The 13,636-nt window shown below is 38.6% G+C and overlaps 1 protein-coding gene and 1 non-coding gene across 2 annotated transcripts in view; one reads left to right on the top strand and one right to left on the bottom strand.

Moving 5' to 3' along the window:
* Positions 1 to 11,255, top strand: part of Tmprss7 (transmembrane serine protease 7) — a 31,455-nt gene extending 20,200 nt beyond the window's left edge. Inside the window, exons 12-18 of the mRNA XM_026396084.2 lie at positions 961 to 1,068; positions 2,322 to 2,432; positions 3,459 to 3,575; positions 4,481 to 4,652; positions 6,199 to 6,467; positions 8,020 to 8,156; positions 11,085 to 11,255. Of these exons, the coding sequence (XP_026251869.2) occupies positions 961 to 1,068; positions 2,322 to 2,432; positions 3,459 to 3,575; positions 4,481 to 4,652; positions 6,199 to 6,467; positions 8,020 to 8,156; positions 11,085 to 11,255 (1,085 nt within the window). The remainder of the gene's footprint in view (positions 1 to 960; positions 1,069 to 2,321; positions 2,433 to 3,458; positions 3,576 to 4,480; positions 4,653 to 6,198; positions 6,468 to 8,019; positions 8,157 to 11,084) is intronic.
* On the bottom strand, positions 10,821 to 10,927 carry LOC113188271 (U6 spliceosomal RNA). Its single transcript, XR_003301521.2, has one exon. It is a non-coding gene; the product is annotated as a U6 spliceosomal RNA (small nuclear RNA).
* Positions 11,256 to 13,636: the final 2,381 nt, after the last annotated feature.

Raw genomic sequence — 13,636 nt, forward strand, 5'->3', positions numbered from 1 at the left:
ATTTGGAATATTATGCTCAGAATACTACAATCTCCAGCAGGGTCTCAAGAAGAGCTAGTCATTTCATTTCTGTGTTTTCAAACTATGACTATTCCCCCTGACTCACCGGCTCCACCACGTGCCATTGAGACAGAGGTGGACCTATAATGCACTCTCCCACTGTTCTTTTACACAAGGGAGGAAGGATTTATTATTTCAGCAATATTCATATACTAGCTTAGAATGTGATTTAAGCCAACAGAGGGAGTGGATCTTTTATGAGCAGCCTGATTGAAAAGGAAAGAATAGTGGATAGTGAAGTAGGAGGCAGGAGTCTTGGCTTTGAGGCCTGGCACTAATCTCTCTGGGTCAACTTGAGTAGATCAGTGGTTACTCTTATATTTTGGAACACAGATCACCTGAAAATGCAATTAAAGAGGAAGAATAATGCTTTTGATCACAGACAATTTGGAGAAAGCAGCATCCCATTTGTAATCCCCCAGAAAGTCTAAAGCCTGCACATTAAGAATGCTGGCCTCTAATATGTCTTCCAGCTTTCCCATGCTTCAAGTCTGTATTAGTGCTGTGGAGCTAAGTCAAGGCAGAGGTTTTTTTTTCTTTTTCTTTTTCTTTTTTCTTTTTTTTTTTTTTTTTTTTTTGTGGTGCTGGAGATTGAATCCAGGCCTTTTTGCATGCAAGGAAAGCACTTGATTTTGAAGGTGACTTGGATGCAGTGGTTACTCAGACCTCCTGTTTAATTAATTTTCTTTTTTTGTTCACTTGGGTTCTGCTTTTTTGGCTTGTCATTACCCACAGCCTTATTTAGATGGACATATTATATAATTACTCCTGCTACCTTGTCAAATCCCTAATCATTTAAAGCTTCATGTTTCTTTGCTAATGTGGTCTGGGGATTTTTCAGGACCCACATGACATATTCTTTTTTCTTTCTTTTCTTTTTTTTTTTTTTATTGCTTATAGCTTGTCCTGTTGGATCTTTTAGATGCTCCTCTGGTTTGTGTGTCCCTCAGGCTCAGCGCTGTGATGGAGTAAATGACTGCTTTGATGAAAGTGATGAACTTTTCTGTGGTGGGTATTCAGGCTTTGAATATGACTTTCTTAGACGTAACTTGTCAGGGCCATTGTTGCTGCTAGTGTCCACCTACAGTCTGTGTAGTGTAAATAGTGTTATCTATCACTACCTAACAAACTATGCCAAAACTCAGTGACTTATTCTGCTACCTTTCCTATCCTCTACTATCCCCCCTCCCCTCCCCTCCCATCTTCTCTCTCTACCCCATCTACTGTAATTCATTTCTCTCCTTGTTTTTTTTTCCCATTCCCCTCACAACCTCTTATATGTAATTTTGTATAACAATGAGAGTCTCCTTCCATTTCCATGCAATTTCCCTTTTCCTCCCACCTCATGACTCTGTATAATGTTAATCTTTTCCTCCTGCTCTTAAGGTAGCAGAATACAACAGTTACTATTATGGCATTATGTAAAAATGTGTGTAACCGATGTGATTCTGCAATCTTTGTAATGTTTTGAATAACCAATTAAAAAAAAAGAATGGAGTCATAATTAGAATAAGTTATACTCCATGTTATGTATATATCAAAATATACTCTACTGTTATTGGTATCTAATAGGAAAAAATAATTTTCAAAAAGCTATTGAGGGCAATTTATTACTTCTGCTTATTAATAGTTGGTATTAATATTAAAAATATAGGAAGTTATGAGAAACAAGTTGTTAAAACACAAAAAGAACATATTCATTTTTTCTTCAGCATTATATTGAAAAATATAATGCAAATACAGGGAAGCACATAGAACAAATGCAGTATACAACCTAATTGTTGTGACTTGAAGAAGTTCTGCATGTATACCCATTAAAGCCCCATGATTAGGTCAATAAATAAACTATTGCCAACACACACACACACACAAAAAAAAAAACTCAGTGACTTAAAACAGTCATTCCTTGTCCTCCTCCTCCTTGTCCTCCTCCTTCTTTTTTTCCTTCACCTCCTCCTCCTCCTCCTTCTTTTCTGTTGTTTTCTGAAAATAGATTACTTCAGATGCATTTAATTGTAATTAAATAAACAAACCATCAGAGTTCAACACAATTGCAAAAATCAGATCTGACAAACTCAAGTGCTAGGATTTGCTCCAAAGTTTAAACATCAGCTTTTCCTCATGAAGATGCTGCTGTTGAGGAAAAATCACTCTCTAGTTTGTCATCTTAATATTTTGTCCTTGTAGAGGGACACTCCTGGTCATGGGAGAAGGCAGATGATGTCCCAGGCTCACAAGCCTTGTGTCTTTTCTCTTTCCAGTGCCTGTTAAACCTGCCTGCAACACCAGCTCCTCCAGGCAGCACGGCCCTCTGGTCTGCGATGGCTTCAAGGACTGTGAGAATGGCCAGGATGAGCAGAACTGCACTCGGAGTGAGAAGGGACCCGTGCTCTGTTGTGCTTCCTAAATCAGAACCAAAATGCCTTTGCTGAGTCAGGGCAATCATTAGTCCCAGAGTCCCCAAAACTTTTCCAGATTTGGCACTGAAAATCCCTTGTCTGGGGAAGCTCCTCAGTCCTAGAAAAAATGAGTGACTAAAGTTGGTGACTTTAACAGGAGTGGACTTGTGCTATGTGTGTGTGTGTGTGTGTGTGTGTGTGTTACTGTGTGAATACTGGCAGATTTTCATTGCTTACCTGCTGTTTTTTTTTTTTTTTTTTTTTTTTGGTACCAGTGATTGAACCTAGAGATGCTCAACTAATCAGCCACATCTCCAGCTCTTTTTAAAAATATTTTTATTTTGAGACAGGGTCTCGCTAAGTTGCTTAGGGCCTCACTAAATTGCTGAGTCTGGCTTTAAACTTGTGATTCTCCTGCCTCAGCCTCCCAAACCACTGGGATTACAGGCGTACACCACTGTACTCAGCTACTTCCTTGTTTTTAATGCTACTTAAGTTGCAGGATACTGAGGATCTGATGTAGAGGAACTTGCCAGAGACCATGAAGGGACAGAAATGCAAATTGTAATTACTACAGAAATGCAAACCTCCTGAGTTGTGAACAAATGTGTGGGAATTCATGCCATCTGTCTATTTTTCTTTTCTTGGATGACATAAAAAGACGGATGTGGTAGTGATTTATGCCCAAAGACCTTCCTTGGAGAATAAGACACAATAACAAAGAGGCTGTGGCCTACAAAAGCCAATGCCTTTGCATCTCACTCACCTACAGGGGAAGAAGGCCAGGTAGTTGGATTGACTCTCAGCTGAAGTGCTTGCCTGCCTGCCTTCTTCAGCGGCTCTGAAAGGTCACTGTGGGTTTGTTCCATTTCTCTGCTAGTTTTTCCCAGAGCAGCAAATAGAGATTTTGTGGCTAATCCATCCTTTGTAAAGATCAGTGTCATTTACTCAGATGTTTCTGGCTAGAAAAAAACTGCTTTTTCTTTCACTCGTTTTTAGGCATTCCGTGCACCAACAGAACTTTTAAGTGTGGCAATAATATTTGCTTTAGGAAACAGAATGCAAAATGTGATGGGATCGTGGATTGTTCAGATGGAAGTGATGAAGTCGGTTGCAGTGAGTAGAAAAGCTGCTCCTTCTGATTCCTGTCTTCCCACCTGGTTTGCCCATTTTCCATTTTTATTCTCTTCCTCATGGAATTCCCCTGGCAGATGTTACCACAGACCAGGAAATAATAGTAAATCTTGGTGAGCTGAGTCTGAAATTATTTCTCCATCTTCTTTCTTGATACTAAGCATCACTACACTAGATGTTTCCAAAGAGAGCTTTCAATTTCTAGTAACACTAATGAAGGAAGAAGGTCTTAAGTAAAATAGCCTGTGACAAATGAAAAAGTGGGCTTCTGGAGGATTTTTGCTTATATCTTACTTTGTGAACAATATCAATTGTTGGTTCTTTGTTGATTCAAAACCCACTAACTGTTCTGTGCCATGTGTTCTTTTTAGTCATGTGGCTTCTAATTGGCCATGTGGCAGCAGGTTAATTATATATCATTATCGATACTATTTACACAAAAAGTAAATTACACTAAAAGTAATTGCTCTGATAACTAGTTTGTCTTAGGCTTTAATTTATCTTTGTTTTACAAATTTTTCTCTTAGATTAGCACAGCTTCAAACACATTATCAATTCTGTTATATCAGAACTTACCTTTTTCGTCCCCATCTAGCCACCTAACACCAGGGCTGTTGTTTGTATCAGTACAGCTGTTACTATGGATCCCTCTGCCTCCGCATGCATTACTGTATGGAGACTTCCTGTTAGGGCTTGTTTTCTGGAAGGAAGGAGTGGTCTGCTGGTGCTGGTTTCAGACAGACCCATAAAATTCCTTTCTAGATAAGCAGGCGATTTTAAATTGCTTACTTGGTGACTCAGTTCCCAACCCAGCACTGAACCTGACCTAATTTCCAGTTTTTCTTCAAGTCAGCCTTAAATCGCATGACCCTTCCTCTCTACCAAAGGCTGTAGCAGGCGTTCGTCCACTGTCCACCGAGTCGTCGGGGGCACTGACTCCCAGGAGGGGGCTTGGCCATGGCAGGTCAGCCTCCACTTTGTTGGATCTGCCTACTGTGGCGCCTCCGTCATCTCCAGGGAGTGGCTTCTCTCTGCGGCCCACTGTTTCCATGGAAACAGGTAGGGTATCCCAAACCTTACTCTTGAGTGGCACATTCTGACAACAGACCATACATCTGCCCTGAATATGAGAAGAAGCCCCTACTAGGAAAAAAAATAAAACCAATCAATTCAATCGGGCTACCTTTTTGTTTGTTTTGGTGGGATGGGGGCACTGGTTACGTGTCAAATAGTTTTTATTTATTTTAGGTATTATTGAGATAAAGAAAGAACACAAAGGAAAGATCAAGAATGAATAGTTTTTACTAGACTGAGGAAATAAAGAGAGGGCTTTCAAGTCAGATGGGCAGACCTAATAGGCTGTGTGGAGAATGTGGAGGAGGGTGGCTGGAATATGGGGATCCCTGTTTGCATTGGGGGTGATCCTGGGAAGGTCTGTTAGGGTTGGCATTGGAGGGGCTCTGTCTATCTTTGCCAGTGGGATTATTATGAGACAGAAGATCTTCCAGCTAAGGGTGAAAGAGAAGCTTAAAAAGTGATCTAACTTGAAATTTAAACTTATTTAAATCTACTGGACCTTAGGTACAAAACTAATTTCATATTCTGAATTTTAAGAGATTTCGACTAAGTTATACAATTTGAGTATATACTCTTCCAATAAATTACAGGAATCATGTTAATTACTGAAATAGCTTCACCTCTGATCATTAATCTTAAATGCTGTGAAACTGCTGTGTTCTTATTTCTTTCCAAGAGTTTTCATATTCTTTTCACTTTGAACTTCTCTTTGGCTGCCCCAGGGTGAGATCAAAGCCACACATGGAGACTACAATCCCCTCTGTGACTCTGTGCAGGGTAGGGGGCAGGGTGAACATTAGAATTCTGGAAGGACTGATCATGGGGGTGGAGTTTGGTACCTTTGACTGTCATATTTAAGCAGCTACAGCAGCTATGAGGTTCTGGTAGCTTGCAGCAAGAAGGAATTTCATTAAATTTCTGCTTAAAGCACTTAATTTTTTTACATTGACTTTTTATTTGTTCTTTTTAGTTATAAATGATGGTAGACTGTAGTTTGATATATTATACGTACATGGAATATAACTTCCCATTCTTCTCATTGTACTGGTAAACACTTCATTTTCTAATCTGTCTTGAAATTGATATCATTTGAATTGGGTAGAAAGGCCCCCAGATCACCATATTACTGGCCCTGTTTGTTTCCATCAGATGCCATTGTTAGAATGAATAGGAAGAATTTTACCAATTAACTCTAGTTATAAACATTATTGACCTGTGTATGACCTGTGAAATACCAGTAGCAAGAAAATTTTCTTAGAATGTTTCTGAAACATAGTTATAATTGGCCACTCCTGGGACCGTTTTTTTATTTGTTTGTTTTGTTGTTTTTAATCTCTGGTTTTACACAAAGAAGGTGCAGAGAAGTTGTGCTTCTTGCCATGCTTCTGGACAGAGTCAGGGGCTAAGATAAAGCCACTGAAAGTCAGGACCTCCTTTCCTCAGCCTCATCTCTCTGTCTAGTGCTTGTTTCTAAACTGTGTAGGACTCTTCAGACTGCTAACTTGGTGCTTCATTCCTTCTCTACCAGGTTGTCAGACCCCACACCGTGGACGGCTCACCTTGGGATGTATGTGCAGGGGAATGCCAAGTTTATATCCCCATTGAGAAGGATTGTGGTCCACGAGTACTACAACAGTCAGACCTTCGACTATGATATTGCTTTGCTACAGCTCAGTGTCGCCTGGCCTGAGACCCTGAAACAGCTCATTCAGCCAATCTGTATTCCTCCTGTTGGCCAGAAAGTGCGCAGTGGGGAGAAGTGCTGGGTTACCGGCTGGGGGCGAAGGCATGAGGCAGGTCCGTGTGTGAATGAATGGGCTTGGCCTTCCACACGGATGAGAGTAACTTGTGCTGATGCTGTGCTTTGGGGTTCCCAGAGAGGATCTGTATATATCATCTTCTTTGGGCCTCCTGACAACTCTGAAAGTTTGGGTTGGAGGAGACTATTTTCATCCCCGTCTTATGATTCTTTCCATCTGCTCTAGAAGAAGCAGGGAGACAGAGGGAATCTTAAAACAAAAGCAGAATTGACTAGATAGCATGGGCTCTTTTCAAACTCTGAAGAGATGCTGTGATTTCCACTAGATAAGAACAGTTCCTCCTTGGCTTCTCTTTTATTCCAAGATGTGATTCATTTTTATAAAGGAGAGGACCTTTATGTATGCACACTCCACTGTCAACTCAGACAGCCATGTAGAAGATTTTGCAGGTATGTCCTGCACCAGGACTCTTGGCCAAGGGATAAAAGTGAAGAAAGAAATCCAGCCTGCCCTTAGCTAATCCAGGATTGGGCATTACACCAACCTAGAATTGGTCCACTCAGAGGGGATACCTTTTTGTGCCTTTCCACCCAGAAAAAAAGCATCATTTTCCAATATGTACCCAAGTCAGGGAGTATGCTAGGGAAGGCTGTATGTTCATCCTGCCATGATTTTTCCATGAACTAGGATTCATGGTTGATTCTGAATATATTATGAGAAGAAAAATACAAAGCTTCATGTACATGTCCCCAGAGGTTACCGCTAGAACTTTCCTTTGACCTCCCAGTCATCTGGGATTCCCTTGCAGCCTATCCAAGGGTTTAGGACAGTGTCTGTGATTCTTGAATTTTCCCTGAATGCTTGCTTTGACACTGTTTAAAGATTCACTGTGAGCAGCTTCTCAAATGCTCACTGTCCTCAGTTAGTTACTGAAGTAGTAAGATTCACCTTCATTTTATTTGCTGAGGCCTCAGAGTCCTGAGAGAGAAGGCAGCTAGGTGTTTGAATACTTATAACTCTGATAGGCTACTATGCTCCATGCTTCAGTTTCAATATCAGAAAGGGAATTGTATACCCATTTTTTTTATAAGCATGTGTGTGTATGTGTGTGTGTGTGTGTGTGTGTGTGTGTGTATGTGTGTGTATCATCTTAGCCAAACAGGTTTAAAGGGAAGTGAAAGAGCTATATAGAAACAGTTGTTTTTATGATTCTTCAGAGACTTCCATATGTCAGTTGTGCTCCTTTACTTAAGGAGCTCTCTTGAACAGTAAATATTGGTACTAAGCTTTGTTGACTCACGGTCGTTCTAAATGCAGGAGATGAAGGAGTATGGGACAGTGGTTTAGGTGGGGGAGGCAGATCTTGGGTCTAAATCCTGTTGGTATTTGCTAGCTATATGCCACTGGGCAAGTCCTTTTATCTCCTTAGATTCCTTTTCCTCATCACAAAATAGGGATAATAATAGAGTTCATCTCCGAGAATAGCTCTGAGGGTTAAAGGAGATAATCTGAGTTATCATTCAAATGAAACCTTGAAGAGATGTAGTCATTACCATTACCGTGATTTCCAACTCCAACGTGTTTTCCAGATAGTAAAGGCTCCCCTGTTTTGCAGCAAGCAGAGGTAGAGCTCATTGATCAGACTCTCTGTGTTTCCACCTACGGGATCATCACTTCACGGATGCTCTGTGCAGGAGTGATGTCTGGCAAAAGAGATGCCTGCAAAGTAAGTCCTCCTACCTTCCTCTTGCTCAACATGTGTTTTCCATAAATGCTTTCACATTTAATCCATGCAACTCTGGGGAATAACTAGGGCAGGTATTCCCCTTACCTCATCTGAGGTATTAATTATGACCTAGTTGCCTAAGATCAGGGAAAGGTGCCGAAAAAACTGGTTTTATAGAATCAGTTTGTAATCCCTGCATATCTTCTTCCAGCATTCACTTGGTGAGGTCAGCCTCCATAAGTCTGTCACAATTTCTTTATAATTAAAAAGCAAAGCAAAAAATGACACACACATGCACACTATGTTTCAGGATTACTGCCTATTTCCTTAGGAGCAGGAGCTGTTCAACTTCTGAAATTACAAGGATTTAATTTACTCATGCATCTAAAGCATAGGCAGGTGGCAGTGGGAAGAGAAGAGGAATAGGAGAGGTGACAAGAACACTTATATGCAGCCCTCTGGGTAGCCACCTCTAGCCGTGGTTCAGCTGGAGGTCACCTTGCAAGGGAGGGGATATTTCTCTGAACCTATGATTTCAAATCTATGTCCATGATCACCAAAGACGATTAAGAGAGTAAGGATGACAGCAGGATCGGTTCCCATATCTTTCCACAACTTCAGCCATGATGCCACAAAACTCATTATAATACTGACTTCTATCTTTTGAGATTCTACTTTGTGACTAGCAACCATGGTACATCATTTACGTAAATTCATTCAATTCATTCTTTTACTTCCATTTTACAGAGGAGGAAACTGGGGGCAGAGAGGATAAATAGATGACCCAAGGTCATATAGCTAACAAGTACAGATATCTGGGCTGGGATTTGAACCCATGGCTCTCTAATGCTAAAGTTACCGTTTTAGGGTTTAGCTGGTCAGTTACATATCCCTGTTCCAGACAGTCATCAAGCTTATGCACTAAATTTGTATTAGTAGATCTGGTATTGCATCAATTAAAATAAAGATCCCAGTTTATTAACCTGTCAGAATTTACCTAATCAGGTGTAAAATTGTGAAGTTGGGATGTAGGGGCACATTTAGACTGCTGTTTAAGCAAGTTGTAACTTTCCCACCCTCCCTAAAATAGAAAAATAAAAGTCAGACATTATACTAAAGGATTTAAACTGTAGGAATTATGTTTAAATCTTTAGTTATTTGAGTCCTGACTTTATGAAGTTGAGATATCAGAAGGGACTCTCAAAAGGAAGTATTTTCTCTATGAAAACTGTCTAACAGTGGCTCTTAGGGTTGCTGCATTGGACTTGCCAAACAAAACAGGCTTTGTGTTTCTTCTGTGGCCATGATCCAGCTGCTGAAGTTGCATGGCCCAGAGATAGAAGTCACCCTTCAAAGATAACCATAAGGTGGTTGTGAGGATCAAATGACCCAAAACAGTGCCTGGAATATAGAGAACACTAAATAAATGTTAGCCCTTAATGCTACTGCCACCTATTCTTTGTATGGAGCATGTGCAAGAATCTTATAATGTTATTCTCAGACTTAAAAATCAAGTTTTTAAAAAATGAATGTAGTATTTTTATTATAAGAAGATATCTAAACTTATTCAATGACATTAGCAGTTTCAAGTGTCAACATACCTTATATACAGAGATATGATAAATTGTGGTATATATGTGTATTAAGAATTATAATGCAAAAAAAAGAGAGAGTACATGTACAATGGCATAATTTGGCGTGAACATACTTTACATACAGAGTTATGAAAAATTGTGCTGTAAATGGGTAATAATGAGTGTAATGCATTCCACTATTGTCATGTAAAATAAATAAAGAAAAAATATTTATTCTAATTAGGTATATATAATAGCAGAATGCATTTTGATTTATTTTACACAATTGCAACATAACTTTTCATTTATCTGGTTGTACATGATGTACCATCCCAACATATGCACAGTCATATATGTACCTAGGGTAATGATGTCCATCTCATTCCCTTTCCTACTCCTATGCTCCCTCCCTTCCCCTCCCTTCCTTTGGCCTAATCACAGTTCCTCCATTTTCTCCCTCCCCCTCCCCCATTATGCATCATCATCCACTTATCAGAGAGAACATTCAGCCTTTGGGTTTTGGGGATTGGCTTACTTTGCTTAGCATGATATTTTCCAACTCCGTCCATTTATCTGAAATGCCATAATTTTATTCTCTTTTAATGCTGAATAATATTCCATTGTGTATAAAAATCACAGTTTCTTTATCCATTCATCTATTGAAGGGCATCTAGGTTGTTTCCACAGTTTAGCTACTGTGAATTGAGCTGCTATAAACATTGATGTGGCTGCATCACTGTAGTATGCTGATTTTAAGTCCTCTGGGTATAGACCAAGGAGTGGGATAGCTGGGTCAAATGGTGGTTCCATTCCAAGTTTTCTAAAGAATATCCATACAGCTTTCCAGATTGGTTGCACCAACTTGCAGTCCCACCAGCAATGTATGAGTGTGCCTTTTCCCCCCACATCCTCGCCAACACCTATTGTTGCTTGTATTCTTGATAACTGTCATTCTGACTGGTATAAGATAAAATCTTAGAGTAGTTTTTATTTCATTTCTCTCATTATTAGAGATTTTGAACATTTTTTCATATACTGGTTGATTGATTGTATATCTCCCTCTGAGAAATGTCTGTTCAGCTCCTTAGCCCAAAATAAGGAATGCTTTACTAATTTGCCTGTTGTCCTTGTGCAGGGGCCATACTAATCTTCTCTGTATCACTCCAGTTTTAGTGTATGTGCTCCTGAAGCGAGCACTACACATTATTTCTTGATGGTTCCTAGGCTGCATAGTGACCAGCCAAACAAAACATATCAGAATGGGAATTCTGAACACAATCTATTAGACATAGTAACAATGAACTTGATGATCATGAGACAAATGTCTTCATACTTAACATTATTTTTGACTTAGGGAGACTCCGGTGGACCTTTATCTTGTCGAAGACAAAGTGATGGAAAATGGATTTTGACTGGCATTGTTAGCTGGGGTCATGGATGTGGAAGAGCAAACTTTCCTGGAGTTTATACAAGAGTGTCGAATTTTGTTCCCTGGATTCATAAATATGTCCCTTCTCTTTCATAATTGTACTAGTTGTATTTTTACCTGTGATTTATGTGATAGATTCTTTAAAACAATGCAATAATTATCAATAAAATGTCATGCAATTTTTCAACTGAAAATGTTAGATTGCACACATCTGATATTTATTGAAAGACAGATATATAGTATGTGTTCCATAAAAATTACCCCAAGCATATAAAATATTCATCCTAAGGCATCAAGACATCATTGATTCAAGGTTGAGAGAAACCTAAAGTATTGTCACATACCAAGTCTCTAAAATAAAGTAAGAAATGAGGGAGATCTCTAGTTGTCCATACTTTATTTTATGTTCCTGTTCAAGTACAAATGTTTACAAGTATTGAGGTAAACATGATTTGCTGAAATAAGGAATTCCTGTAAAAAACCCCACACTTGATCATTAGCAATCCCATGAAATTAAATGCACAGAAAAATATATCCTTTTTAAACATAAATATAAACAAAGCTGTTATTGACAGAATAAGTACCTATATTATTGCTATCCAATTCAGTTTTGTCTAACCATATAATAACAGACATATTCCAGCCATGGCACATGGCATTGTTGTGTACAAACAAAACTGATGGTTAGAAAACTTTACAAAAATGATGGAATAAAGTATTGTGGTAGTTGGGTTGAAAGCACTTATATGGAATTCAAAGAGATTGTGGGAAGTTGGTCAATAGTGAAAAGCAAAAGGGATTTTTGGATGTTGGTTGTACATGTGGAAGTTTTCAGAAGAATCATCATCTAGCTTGTGGTTATTTCATAAAACTCAATGGTCAAGACTTTCTTTTACTTTCAAAGCCTTATAATACCTTGTATAGTCTTAAGTCTACAGTACACTCTCAATACCTTCTCAATTTGATTTATTTTGATGTAGAGGGTTCCATATTTTATCTCATAATAATCTTTCCACTAATAGAGACCATAGTTAATAGTACCACCAAACAGGTGAAACAGCAGAAAAAAAGAAGAATGATATGATTTGTTTATCCTGGGACAAGTTCAAAGGAGGAATAACAATCCTATCGTCAAAGGGAGTTTTGAGAACCTTAGAAAATCTTAATGCAACAGCTAAAGGAGAGAGAGCAAAATGTGTCATCCCCAAATCAGATAAAAGACTGAAATATGAATATGATTTCTCTGAAACATGAATATTTCCCAGCTCACACAACATATTTTTATTTGTCAAAGAACTATTTTACTGAGATTATGGATAAAGCATCTTGGTGATACCTTTCTGAATAGGTCCCTAAGGCTTCAGTATACTGGCTATGGGAAAGTGCAATTCCTAGGCTCAAGTGTGCACTGAATCCACAGTGAGGGACTTAGCTATTGAATCCACTGCAAAGATAGCAATTAGGCTTACATTTCCCATAATGTAGGTTTATTTTGCCTGGTATGGCTATTACCTGTATATAAGGCAAGTTGTACTTTTTACTTTATGATCATTTCTAAGGTACAGAATTGCTATTCACAAAATAATCAAAAACTTGTCTAAATCTGTGATCTCGATCTGGGTGTGGAGGAGGGCCAGCATGATCTATCATGATCTATCAGATTCATCAGGGGGAGTTTTTCAAATCAGGGATATGTACTACTAATATGGGCACTTACTGATTCAATGTGAGTGTATGTGTTCCTCACCGTGTGTGTGTGTGTGTGTGTGTGTGTGTGTGTGTGTGGGTGGGAAGGTTGATAAACACTAACCTAATTTACTTGAATAGTTCATGCCAAAATAGGTGTCATTAGAACCTGAAAGATATGGCACTATCCACTTCATTCTTGCAAAGATGTGGACTGAGGCAGAACTCAAGACTGATTTTGTTTGCAGAGTGGAATGTCCCCCATAAGCAAAGACAGGAACATTTTGTGCCATATTATAGGGGAGAATATGTAGGTACCAAAGCCCTCCTTTCCAGTGCCTTGAAAATTATAAAATGAACCATCATAAAACAGCCAATTATTTCTCAATTGTCTTTGGCTTGATTGGTCTGAGTGATTGATCCAATTGTCCATGTTCAGAGTAATACTATTTGCCATCTTCAATATATGGGTGTGGTCTATTGTGTTTGCAGGAGGTATAGATCTATTTAAAATAAATGAGATGCTTTGGAGCATTCATGTTACTATTTTGATGTTACTTTATTTTTTGTTATATGTATTAACTATCTGGGAAATTATTCCCTCCAAAAGGAGATAAAGAAAGAAGGCAGAGTACTATGACAAAAAAAAAAAAAAAAAAAAAAAACCAAAACTGAAAATCTTACATTGGTTATCAAATCTTGAAAAGTATACTTTTTAATTTCATTTAAATTTGAAACTTGAATACCTAAAGCAATTAAATCAACATTAATTGCAAACTATATTAAAGATA

Source organism: Urocitellus parryii, chromosome 2 (assembly GCF_045843805.1).
Source record: "Urocitellus parryii isolate mUroPar1 chromosome 2, mUroPar1.hap1, whole genome shotgun sequence".
In the NCBI taxonomy this organism is placed as follows: Eukaryota; Metazoa; Chordata; class Mammalia; order Rodentia; family Sciuridae; genus Urocitellus; species Urocitellus parryii.